General features: G+C 43.0%; 1 protein-coding gene across 3 annotated transcripts in view; it reads right to left on the bottom strand.

Annotated features, from left to right (window-relative positions):
- ARHGEF10 (Rho guanine nucleotide exchange factor 10) overlaps window positions 1-26,846 on the bottom strand; it is a 276,309-nt gene that overhangs the window by 46,667 nt on the left and 202,796 nt on the right. For all 3 annotated transcript variants that reach the window (XM_073626640.1, XM_073626639.1, XM_073626637.1), the window contains one exon: window positions 7,608-7,750. In XM_073626640.1, the coding sequence (XP_073482741.1) occupies window positions 7,608-7,750 (143 nt within the window). The remainder of the gene's footprint in view (window positions 1-7,607; window positions 7,751-26,846) is intronic.

Raw genomic sequence — 26,846 nt, 5'->3', positions numbered from 1 at the left:
CGTGCGAGGCTGAGTGGCCTTGTAGGGGTCTGTGTGCAACTAATTTCTTTGCCAGCAATTTAAACTGTAATGTTTTCTTTACAAATGTAATTTTGCTGTAGCACATCCTACAGCAAGAATGATAAAAAATAAAACTGGGTAGAGTCCTCCCCTACTAAAATGTATACCAGACCCTTTGAGTCTGGTACAGATTTTAAGGGTGACTCGATGCAAAAAAATAAATAAATGTGAGTGCTCCCTATCCCTATCTATACCTGACCATTTACCTGAGCATGTAGCCTGGCTGGCCAAGAAAGGGGATGGGGAGGTTACTCCAAAAATAATGAAGGGCCACATGCGCTTAACAATGAGAGGTGGCTTGCCAGGGGAAACCCCCCCGGTAAAAGCACCTTGTCCCCATTGAGATGAGGGCAAGGGTCTTATCCCCACAACCATTGCCTAATGGTTGTGGGGGTCTGCGGGTGGGGGCTCATCGAAATATGGAAGCCCCCTTTATTAATAAGGTGGCCCCCTAATTCCAGTTCTCCCCCTACGTGAATGAGTAATCTAGAAATAAAGACACCCAAACATTCTTTAATAAAAGAAATAAAAATGTCCCAAAAAGTCCTCCATTGAAAACCCATAGTCAATCACGATGCCAAAAAACAAAAACCCAGCAACCCACCGCACGTAACCAATCCCTGACAGTGACACTGTCTTGATGACAGCTCCCAGAGGTGTCATTAGCTATAAAAAAAAAAGGGGGGGGGGGCAGTGAGGAGAGTGCGCAAGTGGAGCTTCCAAGAAGGCTGCCCAACCTCGGAGCTCCATCCCGTTCCGGCCTTTCCAGCCCCACCACTGCAAGCAGCGCGATCTCTGGATACACCCCCAGGCTAAACCAATAGTGGTTAATTGTTCTGGGCTCATTCAGCTGCTGTGAAGCCAGAGACCGTGCACATGCAAGCAGGATTGGTCAGGAGAGATCTGATCCGCCAGCCTGTATTCCATCTCCTGGTCACAGAGGCTGCAAAGATGGCATCAGGGGCAGAGCATCAGGAGGGACAGGGGAGAAGATATGAAGGCAGGCACAGATGGAGGCCCTCAAACCACCACTCCTGGGCCTAACGATGTGAGTCCTCATCTCCCACAGCTATTGTCACCTGCATCCACAATATCCCTTCTGGAAAGAACGCTGGGTGAGCTAATCACCCCCCCAGTGAGGGATCATACAGCTAACCCAGCAATGTCAGAGCTTTTGGGCACACATTCCCCAGGAGACCCGATGGACTCACACACTATAATGAATACATTTTTTAAAATGCTCTCCAGGGGCCTAGCCCAAACAGCACCCCAAATTACAGTACTTCTACTATACAAGCAGACCTCCAAAACCTGGGAACCAGGATCAAGGCCATAGAACACAAAACAGAACAGACAATCTCCAAAATTAATCAGAACACGGCCCACATTCAATATTTACAGGATTAAGTGGACTCGGCCCTCTCCAAAATTGATGACCTGGAAAATCGCTCCAGGAGTTATTAGTTTCGGATCAGAGGGCTCCCCCAAACAATTACAAAAGTTCATGGGACTGTTCGTGCTTTTATCAAAGACATCTTCCCTGACATCCCGGATCACTGTCTAGAATTGGACAGAGCGCACAGAGCACTTCACCCCCCACGCTCTGATGGCCTACCCAGAGATATAGTGGTTGAGCCTAATTTTTTTGGGGTGAAGGAGGAAGCTATGCGTTGTTATCGTTATTTGTTGTTTGATAACCAGGCTGTCTTCCTTTCCGGGAGAGTCAGGCATTGGGCGTAGGGAGAAGGCTTTCTTCCCTCCTTAGGAGTCCCTCGGATCCTCCCCGGGGCGGAGGCAGCTAGTTATAAGGTTTTAATGAAAGTTGTAGTTTACTCGGGCTCCAGTTCATCTATAGTTGTATATTTTTCTTGTGCATAGCAACACCACTCTTAGATATCCTTTTGCTTTGGGGTGTAAGGAAGTGGCTGGTACCCAAATTTTGGGCTGCTTCGCTCCTTTCCAGATACTCCTAAGCAACAGCTACCCCCTGGGAGGGGAAAGGAGATGGGGAGGGTCTCTAGGGCCCATGTTAACAGCTATACCAAAACATATGGGGCCTTCCCCTAAATTATGCATTAACAGGTGGTTGGTGAGGCCGAAGCGGAAGTTATGCTCCTCCCTCCGCCTCTGAGTTACGACAGTTGGTTCTTTCAGAGGCAGTTGTTGGTCTGCCGTCTAGGTGGACTATTGTGCTGTTAACTACTAGAGTGGATGGGATAGAAACTAATCCCACTCTCGTGGTTCTGGGGAAGTTTGCTGGTAGATTCCTCAGTGACCTTCTCAAACCTCTCTTCTACACTTATCTTTTCCCTTTTTCATGCTTCTCTCACGTTTCCTATCTTTTCTCAGGCACCAAGGAGTCACCACACGTGATAGGCTGGGGGTAACTGACTCCACCTCTCTCTCGTCCCTTGAGGTCCCAGTCCAAGTTGATCTGGAGGCAGGTAGGCCTCTACTCAGTGATGCATTATCCACCCCCTTTGATCCATGGCTCCGCTTAAGGGACACTCAGCACCCTTAAGAATAGCCTCACACAAAGTTCGGGGCTAGAACTCACCACTGAAGTGCCAGAAATATTTCCAACATTCCCATTCACAGCATCTTGAGGTGCTTCTCTTACAGGAAATCCATTTTCCGAACCAATACAACCCTAAATGTATTCACTCTAAATTCCTCCATTTCTATTTAGCCAATGCATCGGATAAGACTAAAGGGGTGGGCATATTTTTCTCTAATAACACCACTTTCTCTCTCCAGCAGGAAATCAGGGACCCTGAGGGCAGATATATTCTCCTTGTAGGTGCTGTAGATGGGGTAACATTCAGGTTTATTTCATGCTATGCCCCGAACCACGATTAGGCTTCCTTTTTTCACTCTATGATGGCCACCCTATCCCTCATTTTCTGGGCACCGTAATTATGGGGGGAGACTCCAATATTGCCCTAGATCACATGCTAGATAAATCAGAAAATGGCCACCCTCGTCAGCTATGTCCCCCCAAGCAAAGTTTAAGGTTTGCCAAGCTTCTCCATTCACATGGGATGGTGGACATCTGGAGGGAATTTAACCCAATGGCAAAAGGACTACACACATTATTCTGCCCCCATTTAACACTAGCAATAATAGATCATATCTTTACAGCGGCCTCAACAATTCCTTTTGTCTCCAAGTCACTTATCGTTATCAGGGATTCCCCATTGTTTGATCATTCAATGGTTGTTCTTTATATTATGATACCACATGAATCTGACGGTAAGTTAAGTTTCGCTGGAGGTTGAACAAATCTCTGCTAAGTAATCCAGTATTCACTGTGGGACACACAAGGCTGATGGTGTCAGTGTAGAAAAGGGGGCGGTAACGCGTTTCGGAGCATGTGCGGCTCCTTCGTCAGACGCGTTACCGTCCCCTTTCTCTACACTGACACCATCAGCCTTGTGTGTCCCGCAGTGAATACAGGCTTCCCTGCTGCCTCCTCTTTCCAACATGCATGAGAACGCTTTACAGCTGCTGGACGGCTCTACACTACTCTCTACCACCATGCTGAGGATGGACAAATGTCACAGATGAGGACTCCTGATTTTATCATGTTTTTTAACACTCAACAATCTTGTAAATGCTTTTAACCCTTTGTGCACTTACTTAAATTTTGCATACTGCACTTAGAGGCGTCTTTCTTTTCCTTTTTTATTTGCGAATGACCTGCTTTTATTCATCACTTCCCCCTTATCTCTACTGCGTGAAACATTACTACTACCAGCTCTTTGGTTGAGCAGCTTCGGGAACACATTGTGTTCGCATGGAGCAATACACACATCCCTCATCTAGGTATCAACTTTGCAGCCAACATAGACCAGCTATATAATGCTAATTATCCCCCTATGTTCAAAACACTGAGTGCAGATCTGTCCAACTGGGGGCAGAGAGACCTCTCTTGGCTGGGTAGGATGAAGACTGTTAAAATGACCCTCCTCCCAAGAATCTTATACTTTTTTCGTTCACTCCATATCCCAATTGAGAAGTCACACTAGGGCTATCCCTGCAAAAAACACCCAAAATGACCCTACTGAACGGTAAGCCAGTCGGATGTTCCAAATCCACCCAGAGACTCATACATTTCATTCTGTTGGGGGCTACGATTATAATAGCAAGGGCCTGGAAACAGCCAACAGTATCTTTTTCAGCAGCAAAACGTAAGGATTCCTGGATAAGGACTCAGGAGAAGTCAGCTAGCTTTCTACTACATACCTTGGATAAATTTGAAGGCATCTGGGAACCTTGGAAGTCCTATATCCAATTACCTCCATGCTGAATAGTCATGTATTTTACTCTGGTAGAATCATTGGTGTCTTTTCCTTATGCATCTGTATGCTATTTCTGTCTAGCTTTTATTCCCTCTCTCTTCTAATTCTGGTTTCCCCTTATATGGTTCATTTGACATTTTAGGGAGTATTTAAGTATTCAGATGCTCCAGCAATTTGATCCTGGGTCTTGTATTTGTTGGGGAGAGAGGGGTTGGACCACTATCCCCTTTGGACGGTAGTTCACAGTTCAATTAATGTTTTACAGTTCATTTATTCCAGGAAAATTCTATTTTATGTCCAGCTAATCCTCCTTATGTCTACTTTAGTAAATGTTTGACTTAGGAACCCATGGATAGTTTCTCTTCTAGCTTATCCATTTATACTTCCTTGCTTGCATCATCAGTTTTTTTTTTTGGGCTCTTATATGGCATGACTCTTTACTACATCAATACAAGTACTGAACTAAAAGTATATTACAGGTCGGCTATGTTGCTTTCATCCCCGTGATGCAGTTTGATCCCATTTGGGGTGTTGTGAGGTGGGGGGCGACATCTTAGCCATATCTCATGTGTTATTACTTTGTTATTTTGTACTACAGATTGTATCATTGTTTCCTATTTCTATATGAAAAATTCAATAAAAACTATTGAAATAAAAAAAAGGGGGCAGCCGCTGCTTCCATAACAACCACTGATAGCCGGGATAGTGGCAACATCACTGCCCAACTATGACATAGAAGAAAGAAAATGGAAGTTGTAATTATGGAAGAAAGAAAATGGAAGCTGTAATTGCTCTGCAACGACACAATCCTGAAATACAGGGTCGTGTTGGTTGTTCATTATCTTGGTCCAATTTGCTGCAGTTTGACATACTGAAATTGCAAACAGAGCCGATTGCAGAGCCGGGCCTGCCAGGGCAAAGAAAGGCTTTAAGAGCGTCTCAAATGTCCCGTCCACAGAGTCTTTAAGAGATGGAACATCTTCAATGGGTACAATGAGATGCTTGTTTAGGACAGAGACTTCAGGGTCAGACATGGGGATAGACTATTTCTTTGTAAACTCTTTCTGAAACTAGATAGAGTTCAGTAGAAACTTTTGGGGGAGTAAAAATCCTTTCAGGAATCTCCCAATTGTAATAGATGGACTATTCGATCTTTTTGTGAACAGGGAATGTTTTGCAAGGTTTAATATGTCTCTGTGCCCAAAGGTGCGTATTGAGTTGGAGGTCAGTTTAAGTGTACAATACTAAGGCTTTTGCAAGCAGAGGCAATAAGCTTTTAAACAATAGGAAAGCATATTGTGGGAAACTCCCTCTTCAATATGGTGACTGTATGTGTATGTCATCTGCTTCTGCATCCTTTCAATTTCCTGTGCTTCAAGTTATCTAGGGCCAGTATATCAGGGTATGACTGACTCTGGTTCAAAAACGGGAATAGGAGAAGAGATGTATTAAGAGGTGGTTGTATTAAGGCCGTAATTTGTCTGAGAAATTGTGACACAGGTGTAAAAAAATTCTGATTTTGTCAAATAGGCTCCTTGTTAAGCATAGAAAAAAAACTAGAATCAGATTCGGTAGCTGGTGTTAAGACTAGTTCCTACTCCGATGCAAGGGACACAATCATTATGAACAGACCTTCATCAGGGCAAATCTGCCTGCTGTTGGCTCCCTTTCGCTAGGTCTTCACCATAGCTAAAAGTGAGGGTATTTCCTTGTGGGGTACTCATGGAGTAGGGTGAAGGAGGAGTTACCCTAGCGTGTCTAGTAGGAGTAGATCGTTCTTCAACAAATATATGAAGCAAAAAGGCAGGGGGAGGTGCCTGAGTGCCTTATAAATGGTCTAGGTGGAAGATACCAGTGATGTGATGTTAACACCTGGTCACCCACCTGAGTCTGGGCTCTGAGTGATTGGATTTTAGTGCCAAGTTGGAAAAGTTTACACTGCCCACTGTTTACCAATGCCCAAATTTTGCACAGTAATAGTCAAACATACAGGGTGACCCTGTGGTACTTGTTCACAATGCCAGACTGTATGTAGACTGCTTCTGTAGACTGTGAGGTTGATTGAAGAAATCTTTAGAAAAAATGAAAGTATTGGAGCTGCTCTCTACAGAAAAGAAACAAGCTCCTCACAGAGTGTGGCAGGGTTTATGGGTGAGGGGCCCTGGGGGTGGAGTTTCCTCAAAAGCTTGCCAGTGTCCAAATACCTAAAGGTATGCATCTATAACCCATGGTGTATGAATAAATTGCCTGGGTTCAGTACTATATGATTAGGATCCTAATTTTTTCAATCAACAAAGGTGCTGTGTGGATAGTTGCTGGCCAAACAGTGACTGTGCCCAATTAGATACTGCGCCCAATTAGGTATTCTGACAGGGTACCAGCTGTCAGAATACAATAGCCAGCAGGGAAAATTCTTCCATCCATGATATTTAGTATGGAGAGAGAAATCTTTATGTGTATGGCCTAAGTGGTAAAACAAGGAGAACCCATATTTCTATTCTGCCAGCAAAAATTAAACTACTGTAATAATAGTAAAAATACAAAATTCTACTTGGTATAATTATATATAAGCGGTAACATTGTGTTAGAGAAAAAACTATTAAAACTGTGCAAGGTATCATAGACTGACTGAGAACTGTTTTTTGAAATGAGATAATGTTTTGAAGTTAGTAATGTTCACACAAGATAGATGTGTTCGTATTGGTCACCCTACTCCCCTGTTTTACTAATCCCAAATTTAAAACGTCAGAACATGGAGGCAGTGTTGAATGATATTATGACATAAGCACACAGCACTTTCGTATATCGGAATGAAAATTCCCTTTGCCACTGGATGGACAAACCCCCCTGATAATACTATCAAAAACACATTTCATTCATTTAAAATATCTGTGAGAATGTGTTGAACTAATTTCTGTTGCTCTGACGAAATCTAACGCTTCCATTCTATGTCTGGTAGTAATCTCTGCTCTAGAGATTATCCATGTTATGTACCATATAACAAAAAGATCTATAAACCTAACTACATTTTTGCCTGGAGAAACATTCCAACCACTCTAACGTTCAATATGAACTGCAGTAGCTGAAAAAAATAAATAAAATGCTCCGAAGTGAAATGTCACAGACAAAATTACGATATTAAGCATCCTATTGCATGGTAAAAAGAATAGAATATCTTATAATACTTAATAATCTTAGTCATGTTCATTTAATTTTGTTATGCATTGCATCCAAGTGTATACCTACTTCAGTATTAAACGTTTCTCTGTCAATTATGAATATTTGTCCTCCAGAGGCAGCCCATATAGTTCCTTCCATTACCAATAAGCTTCGAACAGGTAAAACTCCCAATTTAATCAGCTTTGGAGAATCCACATTCCAAGATCCATCTTAATGCAAAAAAAAAAAAAAAAAAAGAAATCATATGTAAACAAAACAAGGGTAAATAATTACTATACGGTTCAAAATGTTAATACTGAAATTAAAACAGCAGCTTTAACATGAAACACACACATCAAGGTCTGTGCAGAAATGAAATGTGTAAGTGGCAAGAAAAACTGGGATTGAATATGGGCCACAGTGAAATCCTGCTTGCATGATGTATTAGCTCTCAAAAACAATTACGTCATTATGACACGTTGGTACTTCGTATCCGCCAGAATTGTTTGCTTTGTACTTGGCTGTTCTTCTCATGGCTTTCATGGCTTTCATGGATGTGGATTTTGGCACACGTGGTAGTTGTGAAAGGCTCAACAATTCTGGACTGCTGTATTATCACTCCTTACTAAACCAATGGGACAGGAAGCCCCCCACAGAGAGGAATATGCACTCCCTGTGCCAAACAGCCCAGTCTACTCAAGGTACAGTTCAAACGTATTATTTATGTCTTTTACTGCTGCTACACAATCGATAAAGCATGGAAAAATTCAAACCTTTCATTTTAAATTCCAACCTTTCATACCCCATTATCTGGTACCCATGGCTCACACAAATTCTTTGCTGGAATTGACACAGGGAAAATGTGCTTTTCCTGGGAGGTCTCAGCTGGCAAGGTAACCCCTAACCCCTGCCCCCCTCTGGTTGAGAACATGTGGCCTGGAACGGTTCACTTTTGTGAGATACTATATAATATATATATATATATATATATATACACACACACACACACACACACACATACAGTGGACATATAAAAATCTACACACCCCTGTCAGGTTTTAGTGACCTATAAAAACTTTACAACTCAATTGAAATCTTTTGGGGGGGGGGGGGGGGATGTGGCACAACAGTGACTTTACAAAGAACTGGATGTCCCTCCAAAATTGATGAAAAGACAAGAAAACCGGTCAGGGAGGTTGTCAAGAGGCCTACAGCAACATTAAAAGAGCTGCAGGAATATTTGGCAAGTACTGGCTACGTGGTACATGAGACAACAATATCCCATATTCTTCATATGTCGGGCTATGGGGTAGAGTGGCAAGACAGGGCAGAGTGGCCTTTTCTTTACAAAGAAAAACATCCAAGCCTGGCTAAATTTTGCAAAAACACATCTGAAGTCTCCCAAAAGCATGTGAGAAAATGTGTTATGGTCTGATGATACCAAAGTTGAACTTTTTGGCCATAATTCCAAAAAATATGTTTGGCGCAAAAACAACACTGTACATGACCAAAAGAACATCATACCCCCAGTGAAGCATGGTGGTGGTAGCATCATGCTTTGGGGCTCTTTTTCTTCAGCTGGAACTGGGGCCTTAGTCAAGGTAGAGGGAATTATGAATAGTTCCAAATACCAGTCAATAATGGCACAAAACCTTCAGGCTTCTGCAAGAAATCTGAACATGAAGAGGAGCTTCATGTTTCAGCATGACAATGACCCAAAGCTTTCATCCAAATCAACAAAGGAATGGCTTCACTAAAAGAAGATTAAAGTTTTGGAATGGCCCTGCCAGAGCCCAGACCTGAATCTGATTGAAAATTGGTGGGGTGATCTGAAGAGGGTTGTGCACAGGAGATGCCCTCACAATCTGACAGATTTGGAGTGTTTTTGCAAAGAAGAGTGGGCGAATATTGCCAAGTCAAGATGTGCCATGATGATAGGCTCATACCCAAAAAGACTGAAAGCTGTAATAAAACACAAAGTATTAGTTTAAGGGTGTGCACACTTATGCAACCAAGTTTTTTTATTTTTACTTCCCTCCACCTAAAAGATTTTAGTTTGCTGTTCAACTGAGTTGTACAGTTTATAGGTCACACTAAAGGTGGAAAAAGTTCTGAAATTATTTATCTTTGTCTCTTTTTTACATCACAGAAAGCTGACATTTTAACAGGGGTGTGTAGACTCTTTAAATCCACTGTATATACACCCTATTTTACCAAAAGTATTGGGACACCTGCCTTTATACACACCTGAACTTTAATGGCTTCCCAGTCTTAGTCAGTAGGGTTCAATATTGAGTTGGCCCACTCTTTGCAGATATAACAGCTTCAAGTTCTGGGAAGGCTGTCCACAAGGTTTAGGATTATGTCGATGGGAATGTTTGACCATTCTTCCAGAAATGCATTTGTGAGGTCAGGCACTGATGTGGACGAGAAGGCCTGGCCTGGGAAGTCTAATACTTCCCAAAGGTGTTTTGTCGGTTTGAGGTCAGGACTGCGTGCAGGCCAGTCAAGTTCCTCCACCCCAAACTTGCTCATTCGTGTATTTATGGACCTTGCTTTGTGCACCAGTGCGCAGTCATGTTGGAACAGGAAGGGGCCATCCGAAAACTGTTCCCACGAAGTTGGAAGCATGAAATTGTTTAAAATGTCTTGGTAGGCTGACACCTTTAGAGTTCCCTTTACTGGAACTAAGGGGCCAAGCCGAACCTCTAAAAAACAACTCCCCACCATAATCCCCCCTCCACCAAATGATTTGGACTAGTGCACAAAGCAAGGTCCATAAAGACATGGATGAGTGAGTCCTGACCTCAACCCGATAGAACATCTTTGGGATGAATTAGACACGCTCCTAATCCTTGTGGACAGCCTTCCCAGAAGAGTTGAAGTGGGTATAGCAGCAAAGGGTGGGCCAACTCAATATTGAACCCTATGGACTAAGACTGGGATGCCAGTAAAGTTCATGTAAAGGCAGGTGTCCCAATACTTTTGGTAATATAGTGTGTGTATAGATATCGATATATATCAATATCTATACACACACACAAACCCATAGATCCTTTTGTTTACACTCACAGGTAAGCCATGGCCTTTTTCTGCAGTTATTTTTGTTATTTTTTTTTTTGCATACCCTTTAATGTCTTGGTGCATTCTCCTGGTTGGGAGCCATTGCTTTAGATAACCCATAGTGCGCTGATAATCTTTTGTCACAAAGGTTGTAAACCGACAGAAAACGTTGTTTAAAAAGCCTTTTACAAAAAATTAATAATATTGACCAAACGCTATCATATCATCTAGAGTTTTTGGTAATGTTTGTCAAACACCTAACACAATTTGAATTTCTACCCTACATATGGATAAACAGGTGTTCTATGTGTACGTGTGCAGGCAGTCCCATTCCTGTAAAGTGAAATGCAGTGGCTGCATGGACATAGCCACTGCTCCTAATTTAACATACATGTGGGTGCTCGTCATGAATGAGGCCTAAATGCCAATCGCTATATATGTATTCTCAGTCCATTTGAGGATTGTTGGATAGCAACGATTTATCTCAAAAGGCATTTATGAACTGTATTTACTAAATTATTAAACTCTATTCTGAACGCAAACTTCAAATGGCTATGCTACCAGAAAGAAACAATACAAATAAATGAATGGCGTTTGCATTCAATTGAATTTACAAGCTATTGTTGGATTTGCCATATGTATTCTGTATGTGCTGGCATTCACAAAGCTGGAACAGATTTAGACTTGGATGGCTGCTATTGGCAGGCTACATGGTTATTATACTTCTGGAACAGACTATCTGGCACCAACTTCTATGTGGTTAGAGCATGGTGCCATGCAATAAATGGCATACAACCCAAACTGCTAATTATGAATATTGTATATTTCAAAAAAATATCAAACTCTGATGCTAAACCTGTGAACTGCAAACAATATGTGCTCCATTTTTACACTCAGGTGGCCAGGCAATTTTTACAATTTTTCCATTGCTTTTTTTTATTTTTCCCTTACAGCTTTTAAAAATGGTTAAAGACCCCCCCAAACCATATATTTTCTGAAAGCACATGACCAGTAGAATACAAATAAGGTGCTACTGATTTTTAGGGCACAATGATATTTGCACAGATGTTTATGAAAACAATATTTTCGTTAAAAATGCACTAAAATCATTATTAGCAGATGAAAACACTGTACATTTTACAAAATTCCTAAATAACAAATATTTGTAATTTTTAACCACTTGCCGCCCACCATATAGCAAAAGTACGTCAGCAAAGTGGTTCGGTTATCCCGACCGGACGTGATCAGGATAAAAAGCTGTTGCGTGCCTGCGGGGGTGCACAGCGTGCTGATCGTTGTTGTGGTGTGTCAATCTGACACACCACAACTCTGATCTAGGTAAAAAGTCTCCCTCAGGTGATCAGCTGTGTCCAATCATAGCTGATCACGATATAAACAGGAAGATCCATGTATCGGCTTTTCCTCACTCGTGTCTGACAGACGCGAGTAGAGGAGAGCCGATTAGCTGCTCTCCTGACAGTGGGGGTCTGCGCTGATTATCAACGTAGTCCCCCTCCCTCCAAGGATGCCCACCAGGAGCACTGGGGATGGCCACCACTAATGACCACCAGGTATGCCACCCATGGCCACCAGGGATGCCAATGTGTGCCCACATATGATGCCAATGTGTGCCCACATATGATGCCAATCAGTGTTCATCAGCAATACCTGCCAGTGCCTCCATAGCAGTGATGCCCATCAGTGCCATCTATCAGTGCCCATTAGTGCCACCTATGAGTGCCCATCTGTGCCGCCTATGAGTGCCCATCTGTGCCCCTAATGAGTGCCCATCTGTGCCGCCAATGAGTGCCCATCAGTGCTACATATCAGTGCCACCTATCAGTGCCGCCTATCGGTGCTCATCAGTGTCGCATATCAGTGCCCATCATCAGTGCCCTCATTGGTGCCACCTCATCAGTGCACATCAGTACCGCCTTATCAGTGCCCGTCAGTGCAGCCTCATCAGTGCCCATCAGTGAAGGAGAAAACTTACAAAATTTTCTAACAGAAAGTAAGAAAAAAAGTATTTTTTTATTTGTTTAGCAAAAAATAAAAACCCCAGAGGTGATCAAATATCACCAAAAGAAAGCTCTATTTGTGGGAACAAAATGGTAAAAAAAAATTGGGGTACAGTGTAGCATGACTGCGCAATTGTCATTTAAACAGCGACAGCCCTGAAAGCTGGAAAATGGCTTGGGCAGAAAAGGGGGAAAGTGTCTGGTATTGAAGTGGTTAAATTACGCCTTTTTGCAAAATGGTGAAAACTGAAAGTACGCAAAAATGTAAATAACCGCATTTCTCTAAAAATCTAAAAGTTTTCATTGTTCCCTTACAACTTTCAGAGTTTGTTAACCACTTCCATACCGGGCCTATTCTGGCACTCCTCTCCGACATGTAAAAATCATCATTTTTTTTGCTAGAAAATTACTCAGAACCCCCAAACATTATATATATATATATATATATATATATATATATATATATATATATTTTTAGCAGACACCCTACGGAATAAAATAGCGGTCGATCCAACTTTTTATCTCACATGGTATTTGCGCATCAATTTTTTAAACTTTTATTTTGGAAAAAAAACAGTGTCATGATTTAACAAAATGACAAAACTGTAAAGGTAGCCCAATTTTTTTGTATAATGTGAACGATGATATTACGCCGAGTAAATAAATACCCAACATGTCTCGCTTTGCAATTGCGCACACTCATGGAATGACACCAAACTACGATACTTAAAAATCTCCATAGGCGACGCTTTAACATTTTTTACAGGTTACATGTTTAGAGTTACAGAGGAGGTCTAGTACTAGAATTGTTGCTTGTGCTGTAACGCACGCGGCGATACCTCACATGTGTGGTTTGAACAGCGTTTACATGTGTGGGCAGGACTTATGTGTGCATTCGCTTCTGAGCGTGAGCTACCGGGCACATTATTATTATTTTTTATTTTACTTTATTTTTTTATTCTTACACTTTCTTTTACATTTTTTTAATCACTTTTATTCCTATTACAAGGAATGTAAACATCCCTTGAAATAGGAATCATTTGTGACAGGTCCTCTTTATGGAGAGATGAGGGGTCGATAAGACCCCACATCTCTCCTCCAGGCTGGAAAGCATGAGATTGGGAAAAAAATCCACGATTTCATGCTTACCAGATGGTGGCTTTGTTTACATCTGCGGCCTGGATGTGACGTTATAATGTCGCGCCCGGGCCTCCGACGGTCATAGAGATCTCTATGGTCATCTTCCAGCGGTGGGCGATTCTTTCTCCGGGTCCCCAATGGCACGGGAGATCCCGGAGAAGCACCAGATGGTGGCGGGAGGGGGGGATGTCCCCTCCAGTCGCCTGTAAGAAGGATCAAGTGGCGGAACTGCCGCTATGATCTTTCTTATGGTGCACAGAATCGCTGGCTGCAAACAAGGATATCTGAAAGATGCCTGTAGCTGCAAATTAAGGCCCCACAATATTTGCGCAAATGTTTACCAAAGCAATATTTTCACTAAAAATACACTAAAATCATTATTAGCAGATACAAACACAGCAAATTTTACAAAATTCCTGCTAAATTCCTACTAAAACATAAAAGCTTAACCTGTATTGAGTTCATAAATAACAAATATTTGTAAATTTTGAATTGCGCTTTTTTGAGAAATAGTGAAAATCAGATGTACGCAAACGTTTCTTAGAAAATCTGCAGGTTTTCCTTTTTCACTTACAGCTTTCAGAATTTGTAAAAGACACCCCAAACCATACATTTTCTGAAAGCACATGGTCAGTAGAATAAAAAGAAGATGCTACTGATTTTTAAGGCAGCGCGATATTTGCGCAGATGTTTATCAAAACAATATTTTCGCAAAAAATACACTAAAATCACTAAATTCCTAATAAATATAGAAGTTAAAACTGTATTGAGTTAATAAATACCGTATTTATCGGCGTATAACACGCACTTTTTTCCCCTTAAAATCAGGGGAAAGTCGCAGGTGCATGTTATACGCCGATACCCTGCGATCCCGAGCTGTCAAAATTTCAAAATCGCCGACCGCGATTTGAAAATGGCGCCGAAATACACAGAGCCGGTCCTCGGCTCTTTCCGACGGCTCTCGTTTACTTTCGGCTCCACTCGTAGTCCCGAGCGGAGCTATCCGAACCTACTCGGGACTACGAGTGGAGCCGAAAGTAAACGAGAGCCGCCGGAAAGAGCCGAGGACCGGCTCTGTGTATTTCGGCGCCGGCGGCGCCATTTTCAAATCGCGGTCGGCGATTTTGAAGCCCAGGAAGCAGGGACTGTTGATCGAAGGCTGCACTGGGGCAAGGCTGCACTGGGGCAAGGCTGCACTGGGGAAGGCTGCACTGACAAGGCTGCACTGGGGAAGGTTGCACTGACATGGCTGCACTGACAAGGCTGCACTGGGGAAGGCTGCACTGACAAGGCTGCACTGACATGGCTGCACTGACATGGCTGCACTGACATGGCTGCACTGGGGAAGGCTGCACTGACATGGCTGCACTGACATGGCTGCACTGGGGCAAGGCTGCACTGAGAAAGCTGCAATGATGGGCATTTAAATGTAAGTTTTTTTCCCTTCAACTTCCCTCCTAAAAGTTTTTTTTCCCCTTAAAATTCCCTCCTAAATTGGGGTGCGTGTTATACGCCGGTGCGTGTTATACGCCGATAAATACGGTAACAAATATTTGTACATTTTAAATTGCACCTTTTTGTGAAATGGTGAAAACTGAAGGTACGAAAAACTGTAAATAAAAACAATTTACTCAAATAATCCAGGGGTTACCATTTTTCACATACAGCTTTCAGAATTTGAAAAGACCCCTCAAACTAAACATTTTTGAAAGCACATGACCTGTAGAATAAAAAAAGTGCTACTGATTTTTTGGGCCCCGCAACAATCATATCATATCATATCATATCGCTATTTTCACTAAAAATAGACTAAAATCATTATTGTGCATTGACACAACATAACGTACAAAACTCCTGATAGATTGCTACTAAAGCATTGTTCACATGTGGCATACAAAAGTGTACGCCCATGGAGGGCCATGTTTACCCGCACAGGGATGCACAGGTGTTCTGTGCATCCCCGTAGAGGCAGTCCCATTCATGTCAATTGAGATGCAATGGCTGCACAGGCATAGCTGCTGTTCCCAATCCGACAGTGTGGGTGTGGGTACATGACCTCGAACGCAGACAGTGCGAGCTGATTGCAGTGTGAGTGCATGCGGACCTACATGGATAAAATTGGAAGTAATGGCTCTGTTCGTGCAGCTGCTACATCCCAAATGACATCAATGGGCCTGCCTGCACAGAGATGCACGGAACACCTGTGCATCCCTGTAAAGGTACGCTTTGTATGCCCTGTGTAAACAAGGCCTTAGGCCCCTTTCACACAAGCACACCGATCAGGTCTGCCTGTCCGTTTTTCAGGCGGGCCCAATCGGACCACCCATTGTTCTCTATGGAGAGGCTGATGTAAATGGACATGTGTCCGTTTACAACCGCTTGCATCCGATCCGATCCAGTCCAGTTCCGCTAAAAACAGATGGAATGGGGATTCCATTCCCCATCCATCTAGCAGATCGGATCAGATGTTATCTGATGGAAATGAATAGGCGGTCAATTTCCATCCGACCGCAGCATAGAGAACAACGCGCTGTGTTTGTGTCCACTCTGCATTAGCGGGGCGGATACAGCCCTGTCATCCGCCTACCGAGTGGGGATCAGCAGACAGATCCCCCGCTGAGCAGGCGGATCTGCTTGAGAGCATTAACTCAATGTGAAAGGGGTCTTATCAGGAGCAGCCGGTCCATTAGGGGCACTGCCCCCCCTTGCAGGGTGCCGGACTCATATGTTTGTATGAGTTTTTTTGTTTTCAAGCCACATGATTAGAGCCTAATGCTCTAATTGGTTTGAAAAAGGTTGGGCTCAGAGCGTTCCACCCACTTGTAACAATAGCAAATTAATAATCGCTAATGTCTTCCAGATCGGGTTGGCCGGGGGAAGGAGCTGAGAAAGACGTTTTTTTTTTGGGGGGGGGGGTGTCTTTGGTGAGATATCAGAGGTATAGAATTGTTCAGCAGAGTCGGCTGAACAAATCTGCTATAAAAGTTTATGGTCATTGAAGTGACCATGAGCTTTTAGGAGAGGGAGAAATTCGGTCCGTACGCATTGAAAGGGTTAAATTAATCGTTTACTACTTTGAAAGTATCTTAGAATTGCAATTCGCTATTAGTCTGTTTTTGTGCATATATATCATGATATTTTGAGACTTGTTTTATTAAATGTTTTTTTTATATATAAAGTCAGTTTCCCACTCTCTATCCACTAACATGCTCCTTATTCTTTTCCTTCTCACATTGGTGTCTTCTATCCTCAAATTATCCTTACTCTACCCCTCCTCTCTTCCCTGCAGCATGCACATATCACCCTCACTCCTACCCTCTCCCTACTATTGCACCCATCATCTCCTGCATTTGCTGCATCCACATGCTGACATAAACACCAGGGCCACTAGACACGTGCGCTCATGCACATCCCACTCCCATCTTGCCTTTCTTGCCCTCCTCCTTCTACTAGTCCCAGGTGACATTTCTCCTAATCCTGGTCAGCCATTTTCCAACTGCAAGCCACATATCCAATACCCCTCCCCCTCTGGCAACCACCGCAATCCACTCAGTTTAATTTCTATCCCCCTGCTTCCTCAAAGTAGCCCACCAATCTCATGCGTCCTTTGGAACGCCCGCTCCATCTGTAACAAGCTAACATCTGTACATGACCTCTTCATCTCTCATGGCTTTAACATGCTCCCCACAACAGAAACCTGGCTTCAAAATTTTGATTCAGCTTCTCCTGCTGCCCTCTCCCATGGTGGTCTCCATTGGACTCACTCCCCCAGACCCAACAGACAGAAAGGAGGTGGAGTTGGCTTCCTTCTATCCCCACAAAGCACCTTCCAAGTCCTTCCTGTCCCTCCCTCTCTATCTCTCTCTTTTTTCGAGATGCACTGTATTAGTCTGTTTTCCCCCATTTCGCTGAGGATTGCAGCAATTTATCGGCCTCCTGGGCCGGTATCGCGCTTTCTTGATGACTTTGCTGCCTGGCTACCCTACTTTCTCTCCTTTGAAATACCCAGTATCATTCTTGGTGACTTCAACATTCCTGTCAATGTTAACAGCCCAACTACAGCTAAACTTCTTGACGTAACCTCATCTTTTGACCTAACCCAATGGACACATACTTCCAGTCACTCCAGTGGTAATACCCTTGACCTTGTATTCTCCCATCTCTGCAACCCTGGCAAAATCACCAACACCCCCTTTCCTCTTTCTGATCACAACCTCATTACTTTCACTGTATCCTTGCCTCCAACCACCCATTCCTCCAAGCAGCAAACAAATACTTGTAGAAACCTTCGCCACTTTAACCCTTCTCTTCTCTATTCTGCTACTGACCACCTATATGACATAAACTCTCCCCTGTCCTGTCCTGACCTGGCAAACTCTGTCTACAACAGTTAACTCTCATCATCACTAGATGCACTTGCTTCTCTAACCACACGCAGAATCAGGCCCCGACCGTTACAACCCTGGCAAACTGACAACACTAGAAATCTCAAGAGACATTGCCGTGCTCTTGAACGACTGTGGCGTAAAACCAAATGCCTGCAAGACTTCACCCTATATAAATCTGCCCTTCTAAAATACAATTCATGCCTCCATGCTGCCAAACAAGCCTACTTTGTCTCTCTTTTTAATTCCTTGTCATCCAGTCCCCGTCAGCTCTTCTCAACCTTTAACTCTCTGCTTCGTCCCCCACCCCCTCTACCCACTAACTCACTCACTGCCCAAGAGATTGTCAATCACTTCAAAGACAAGATTGATGCAATTCGTGAGGATACCTCTACTGTGCGTACATCTTCCCCGCCCAACATACCTTGCCTAACAGCACATTCAACACTATCCTCTTTTGAATTGGCTACTACTGAAGAGGTTACAAACCTTTTCTCAGATGCCCACTTAACCAATTGTCCCCTGGATTCTGTTCCCTCACAACTATTACGGTCATCCTCTTCTTCTATCCTATGCTCCCTCACTCACATCTTCAATCTCTCCCTCTCTAGTGGCACCTTCCCCTCCCCTCTAAAACACGGGCAGATCACTCCCATACTTAAAAAGCCCTCACTGGACCCTACCAACCTGAACAACTTAAGACCCATCTCATTGCTCCCATTCACCTCTAAACTTCTTGAATGCTTAGTCTACAACAGTCTTAGCTCCTACCTCCTACCTAAAATAACCTCCTTGACCCTTTACAGTCTGGCTTTCGCTCACAGCACTCCACAGAAACTGCCTTACTAAAACTCTCTAAAGATTTGCTAACTGCTAAAACCAACAGCCAGTACTATATACTCCTACTACTTGACTTCTCCGCAGCCTTTGATACTGTTGACCACCCGCTCCTTCTCAATAAACTACATTCCCTTGGCCTCCGAGATTCTGCTCTATCCTGGTTCTCTGCCTATTTATCACAGCTCTCATTCACTGTCACCTACAACTCTGTCTCCTCCTCTCCATTGCCCCTTTCTGTGGGGGTCCCCCAAGGCTCTGTTCTTGGACCCATTCTCTTCTCTATCTACACCTCCTCCCTTGGTCACTTGATAACCGCCCACGGCTTCCAATACCACTTATACGCTGATGACACCCAAATCTATCCGTCTACTCCTCACCTCACTCCCTCAGTCTCCTCTCGCATTACTAACTTACTAACTGATATATCAGCATGGATGTCGCACCACTTCCTTAAACTAAATCTCTCTAAAACTGAGCTATTAATATTCCCCCCTGCCCGTGCCCCCCTCCACGACTTTTCCATCAAAATCAACAATGCAACCATCTGTCCCTCCCCTCACGCCAGGGTACTAGGCGTAATCCTAGACTCTGACTTGTCATTTCAGCCTCAAATCCAATCGTTGTCAAAAGTTTGTAGAATTCACCTCCGTAACATCTCTAAAATTCGCCCCTTTTTAACAAATGAAACCACCAAGCTCCTCATTCACTGCCTTGATATCTCTCGCCTTGACTATTTCAACTCCCTTCTCAATGGCCTGCCTCTCCATAGGCTATCCCCTCTTCAGTCTATCATGAATGCTGCTGCCAGACTTATCCACCTTACCAACCGCTCAGTGTCTGCCAACCCTCTCCTCCAATCCCTACACTGGCTTCCAATCACCCAGCGAATTAAATTCAAAATACTAACCACAACATACAAAGCCATTCACAACTCTGCTCCGAGCTACATCACCAATCTTGTCTCCAAATATCACCCAAATCGTCCTCTCTGTTCTTCTCAAGACCTCCTACTCTCAAGCTCTCGTCTTCTCCTCTCATGCTCGTCTCCAGGATTTCTCCAGAGCCTCTCCTATCCTCTGGAACTCGCTCCCTCCACCTGTCCGGCTATCCCCTACTCTTGCTACCTTCAGGCAATCCCTGAAAACTCATCTCTTCAGGAAAGCCTATAACCTCTCTAACTAATCTTTTACTACTTCCATCAGCTCATTCCCTACAGTTACAACCTTTTGTACCACCTGCCCCACCCTATTAGATTGTAAGCTCTACTGAGCAGGGTCCTCGTAATCCCCTTGTATCTTATTGTATTATAACTGTATTGTCTCCCTTTTATATTGTAAAGCGCTGCGTAAACTGTTGGCGCTATATAAATCCTGTATAATAATCATAATAATAATAATAATAATAAAAAATGCTTTCATGGTTGGTATTTTGTCACTGCGCCTGAATGAGCCAAAACTGACCATTTTAATTAGGGTTTAAACCTCTTCATATTTTGTACAGTTTGTCAAGTGAGTGCAGTTATAAAATAAAGGCAATAAAGGCTATTTTTACCTGTGGTAACACATTTACAGTTATAAAAGGACATTACAGTGACTTATAGCCGTTTGCTCTGGCGCTACTATTAATAGAGCAAACAATTTAAGTGCTATTGATCCTGAGGGCAGGGCATTTATCTTTTTCTACAGACCATTTTATCTCTTTGAAGGGAACTATTGTAAATATTGTAAAACAGATATTCACGTTTTTGTTTTTTAATGATGACATTATGAGCATTTTTTTCAATGCTTAACACATTCAACAAATATAATTATATACAGTTCACATCTTCTAGTAAAGTTTAGTCAGATCACCTACACATGTTTTTGGAGGTACCTGTATATACCTGAAAAGGATGAATCTATAAACTTACCAAATAATCTTTTATTTATGCTGTGTACATAAGCTAGGCAAAGGCGATTCTGCATATCCCTGCATGGACTCTAGAGCATAATTATTTAATTGGATGGCACCCAGACGCAGTTCATTTGCTGACTGTTCATTCAGATCCATCAAAATAGCTGGACTCTATCTCCTATGAATACTGTATGTTAGGCCTGGGTTGGGTTCTGCCTATAACAAATGAAAATAGCTGTGGCTATAAACACAGTGGTTAGCCTAAAGATTGTTTCCAATGCCTCCATCACTCTCTTTTTCACTTACTAGAAAACAAATTTCATCACTCTGAAAAGCTGAAGTCTTTAACATTAGCTTAGACAAAGGTTCATGTGCTGCGGGAACTGAAAATTGTCCAGATAAACCAGTGCAATGTTCCACAAAGGTCTATAGCTCTGTTTCCAATGTTTAATATTGAAGGGAGCCTGAACTCCTCATTTAATAGGTCAAAGCTTCTGGGCTGACATAATAAAATGGTGATTTTAATTGTACCTGAAAACGTAGGTAAACCGCAGCTCAGCCCCTGGTTATTATAGCCCTCCGACTACCTGTGTGAATAACCCTAAGCGCAAGACACTTATGAAAAGTGAGCTAGGTTTGTGCTAAGGTTTTGGGAAGTCGTCAGGTATTGGGCCCATTTCCAGCTGGTCAGGGTGTATACCTGAACAAGTTAAGATGTGGTTTCATTTTACTTCACCCCATTTGTGAAAGCTGACCAAGGCCAATTTCAATAAGACCAGTGACAGATATCACCTGAATTATGCCATCTAACAAATAGGTATTTGTAAATAGTGTTAAATACTCTACAGCTCACATATATAATACAAACAATGTCGCCCAAACACATACAATAACTGTAATACTATTTACATGCAAATTAGTCCACTTGGTACTATAACATGCATTTTTAGAGAAAAGGTGTATTATATTAGAGAAAAAAGTGTATCCTATAAGGACGACCATGACAATTGTAGCTATTTACATTGATACAGGTTTTCTTTTTGTTTTGTTTACACTAAATTTGCACTATTCCTTGGATAAACTGTGTGTAACAGTGAAGCTTTATACCCAAACAGATGTTATTTTAGCACTGCCCTCCACAAAGAGTGTAATACTTCCTAGTAATCTGCTTTCTATGCCCTCTAGCCAGACACACACATCCTAGAAAATAGGTCATTGCTCAGAAAAAACAGCTTGCTGCCAGAGCACTGAAGGGCATAAATGGGAGGGCAATGTGATGACATGATACTTTAACATTACAAATTACAATTACAGTCATCATAGAGCTTAGCTAATCTGAAATGGACATAAGTTTTACAAGCGATAAAAACATGTAATTTAGAAAGAAGTACATAAAATGTAATAAAATATGTGTGTGTCTGTGTATGTACTGAGCAAACTACACTGACCTGTGTAGTGTACTTAACTCACTGACATCCTTCCCCTCCCCCTTACACAGAACATTGTACACATTCATGGCCGTGTGAGAAGCCTCTGACCATCTCTATCATGTCCACAATCTCTGAACTCATCTCTTGTGGTAGGTCTGCAGTCTCTTGTATCACGACTGCAGTCTCTGACCATCTCTTGTATCATGTATGCAGTCTCTGACCCGCTCTTGTATCATGTATGCAGTCTCTGACCCTCTCTTGTAGCATGTCCCCACACTCTCTGAGCATCTCTTGTATCATGTCAGCAGTCTCTGACCGTCTCCTGTAGCATGTCCGCATAGTCTCTGACCTCTCCTGTAGCATGTCCGCACAGTGTCTGACCATCTCTTGTATCAGTTTGATGGGGGGGATGGTGTTTGAAGTATCTTTATCTGCTGATTGTTAAACTTTTTGGCATACACATATTGCTATGTGTCTCTGACCATCTCTTGTATCAAGTCTGCAGTCTCTGACCATGTCTGGTAGCATGTCCGCACAGTCTCTGACCATCTCTTGTATCAGTTTGATGGGATCTGTCTGGGGGGATGGTGTTTGGAGTATCTTTATCTGCTGCTTGTTAAACTTTCTAGCATACAAATATTGCTATTGTGGTGTAGGATCTGGACCTGCTGTCCCTCCATCCCTCTTTCTTTCTTTCCTTCCCTCCCTGTCTCTTTTTTTCCTCTCTCCCTCCACGCCTCTTTCTCCCTTTCTTACTCTCTCCCTCTTTCCCCCTGATTACCCCTCTTTCCCTCTGTTTCCCTTTCTTTCTTTCTTTCTTTCTTTCTTTCTTTCTTTCTTTCTTTCTTTCTTTCTTTCTTTCTTTCTTTCTTTCTCTCCTTCCATCCCTCTCTTCCTTCTCCCTCAATCCCTCTTTAACCTCAGACTATTTAACCACAGCACCTTTAAGCCATGCCAAAATATTTAACATAGTTTAAACCACGCCCATTGCACGCCACTTTTTTCCACTCCTTCTAGACCATGCCTACAAATTAATGACCCGCCCCTAATTAAAATAATACTCCACCTACAGACAAAAAAGTGTACCTAGAAATTTTTTTGAGACCGTTGGCAACTATGCAATCTGTGTGCGGTGCACATGGGTCTTGAGGGGGGTGGGGCCCACTGTGTCCTCATACATTGCACACATGGAGGAGGAGCTGCTGCCACTCTACCTGCCCACTAAAGTGTCATGTTTACCAGCCCCTTCCTGAATGAACACAGTCATTGATTGGTACTGATAAATCAATTGGTACTCCTGTGTAACTCCAAAATAGTAACCTGTAAAGGATTATAAAGCATTGCCTATGCAGATTGTTAAGAATCGTAGTTTGGTACTGTTCCACGAGCGTGCACAATTTTAAAGCTTGACATGTTAGGTATCTATTTACTCGGCGTAACACCCTCTTATACATTATACCAAACAATTAGGTATTATATTATGTTTTTGTGCATTAAAATTCACTAAAGTGTCTTTTTTTCAAAGAAAATTGTGTTTGAAAAACCTCTGCATAAATACCATGTGACATAAAAAAATGCAATTTTATTCTCTAGGGGCTCTGCTTAAAAAAAAAAATAATGTTTGGGGGCTCTAAGTAATTTCCTATAACATTTTTTAAAGATTTTTACATATATGTGAAGTGTCAATACTGGCCTGTTGTTGAAGTACAGAGAACAAGACAGAACAGAACACCTGTGCATCCCCATGCGCATAAACAAAGCTTTCAAAGGGGCATACATTTTATTACCCCCCCATGAGAACAAGGCCTTAGTAGGTATTTAACAGGAATATTGTAAGTTACATTGGGTTTGTGTGCGCTAATAGTAGTTTTAATGTATGTTTAGTGAAAACAGTAATTTGATAAACATTTGTGCAGAGCCTAAAAAAATAATCGACTATTGCACAGATTGTACTGGGGGGCAGTTTGCCCCCCAGTACAATCCCCCTAGGTCAGTCCTACAAAGCTGGAGAGTTTGCACTGGGGGGGGGGGGGGGGAGAGAGGATTATACTGGGGGAAAAGATTATATTGAGGGCAAGATTGATTTTGAGGGGGGGGGGGGGGGGCGTGATTGGAATCCGCTAGCTTAAAGCACAGCTCAGGAAAAAAACTCTCATGTCCTTGTTGCTGATCTCCTAACTTCACTAAATATGCCATTCATCTTCTTCTGAGCTCTGTAGTTCCTCTGCAATAGCCTGCTGATTATCAGATAAAACCGTTATTGCCTGATTTCCTGTTTGTAAAACGGCTGGCTTGCTATTCCTCCTGTACCTCCAGCCAGCAGTCTGACACGCCCCCTTGTAGTTCTCTGCAGTGAGCAGAGACTTGTATTTGCGGTCCCCGCATGCTGTAGTGGACGGAGGGGGTCTCACATACCCCGGTGTGTACCACCCATGGAGGTGGTGTCCTCCTCCTTCCTCCCTCGTCCTACTCTTGCTCCTCCTCTGCTCCTGCCAGCATCCGACACCCCCCTGCTGCCACCCGCTTGTCTTCTGACAGTACAGATCAGGGATCATAGGAGACAAAAGCTGAGTAACAGAGCGGAGATCTGTGACATATCTTGTATGTGTACACCGCTTACCGTAACCCAGAACGACATTGTGATTGACAGCACACTGGTCTGGGAGGCGGGACATTACGGTGAGCGGTGTACACTTACAAGATCTGTCACAGATTTCCACTCTGTTACCCGGCTTGTGTCTACGATCCCCGCTCTGCACACATGGCAATGATGAGACAGCACACATGGTACTGGTGAGATTGCACACATGGCACTGGTGAGACCGCACACATGGCACTAGTGAGACCGCACACATGGCACTGGTGAGACCGCACACATGGTACTGGTGAGACCGCACACATGGTACTGGTGAGACAGCACACGTGGCAATGATGAGACCGCACATATGGTACTGGTGAGACCGCCCACATGGCAATAGTGAGAACGCACATATGGTATTGTTGAGACCGCACACATGGCAATGATAAGACCGCACAGATGGTACTGGTGAGACAGTACACATGGCAATGATGAGACTGCAGATATGGTACTGGTGAGACTGCACACATGGCAATAGTGAGACCGCACATATGGTATTGGTGAGACCGCACACATGGCAATGATAAGACCGCACATATGGTACTGGTGAGACAGCACACATGGCAAAGATGAGACTGCACATATGGTACTGGTGAGACCGCCCACATGGCAATAGTGAGAACGCACATATGGTATTGTTGAGACCGCACACATGGCAATGATAAGACCGTACAGATGGTACTGGTGAGACAGTACACATGGCAATGATGAGACTGCAGATATGGTACTGGTGAGACTGCACACATGGCAATAGTGAGACCGCACATATGGTATTGGTGAGACCGCACACATGGCAATGATAAGACCGCACATATGGTACTGGTGAGACAGCACACATGGCAAAGATGAGACTGCACATATGGTACTGGTGAGACCGCCCACATGGCAATAGTGAGAACGCACATATGGTATTGTTGAGACCGCACACATGGCAATGATAAGACCGCACAGATGGTACTGGTGAGACAGTACACATGGCAATGATGAGACTGCAGATATGGTACTGGTGAGACTGCACACATGGCAATAGTGAGACCGCACATATGGTATTGGTGAGACCGCACACATGGCAATGATAAGACCGCACATATGGTACTGGTGAGACAGCACACATGGCAAAGATGAGACTGCACATATGGTACTGGTGAGATAGCACACATGGCAATGATGAGACTGCACATATGGTACTGGTGAGACTGCACACATGTCAATAGTGAGACCGCACATATGGTATTGGTGAGACTGCACACATGGTGCGGATGAGACTGCACTCGTGGCACTGGTGAGACCGCACATAGCCAAATATCTGTAGGAGGGGTTTCCACATCCCTGCAAAGTTTACAGTCATTTTTTTATGTCTTATTTTTCGTGTGATGTGTATTATATGTGAAGTTACATATCACAGAGACCGGTATTGTGGTGGTATTGAAGCTTATTGAGATTTCCATACATTAGAGGGTTCCACCATTATTGTGTTATTGATTAGTAAGTTGGCGCTGCTTTTTTTTGTTTTTTTCTCATGCCAACATTTACTTGTCACATGCTGAAATAAAACAGCATGGCCCTTGCGGATGATGTGGATAGGGATGTTCTCATACACAATACAAGCACTAATTGCTGTTAGAAAAATCTCATAAAGCTACAGCAGGAGGAGGAATATTTATAATACTGAATTACAGCAGAGTACAGTGTGTATTATATATAATTATGGGATGTGTCTATAGTTTTGTAATGATTGCATAAAGCAAGTAAGGGCAATAGGTTTATCTGCTGTTGTGGCTGTATGGCAGAGAACAGACATGCTTTGTATTTATAAAGCTGTAACCTACCTATCCTGCTTTGTGTGTTACAGAGTAGTGCCTCTAGAATGAGGGGTGTGATTTCTGCTGAAGTGGGCTTGTTCACATTTACATGTAAAG

Source organism: Aquarana catesbeiana, linkage group LG04 (genome assembly GCF_042186555.1).
Source record: "Aquarana catesbeiana isolate 2022-GZ linkage group LG04, ASM4218655v1, whole genome shotgun sequence".
In the NCBI taxonomy this organism is placed as follows: domain Eukaryota; kingdom Metazoa; phylum Chordata; class Amphibia; order Anura; family Ranidae; genus Aquarana; species Aquarana catesbeiana.
This window is presented reverse-complemented; position numbering and strand designations above follow the sequence as displayed.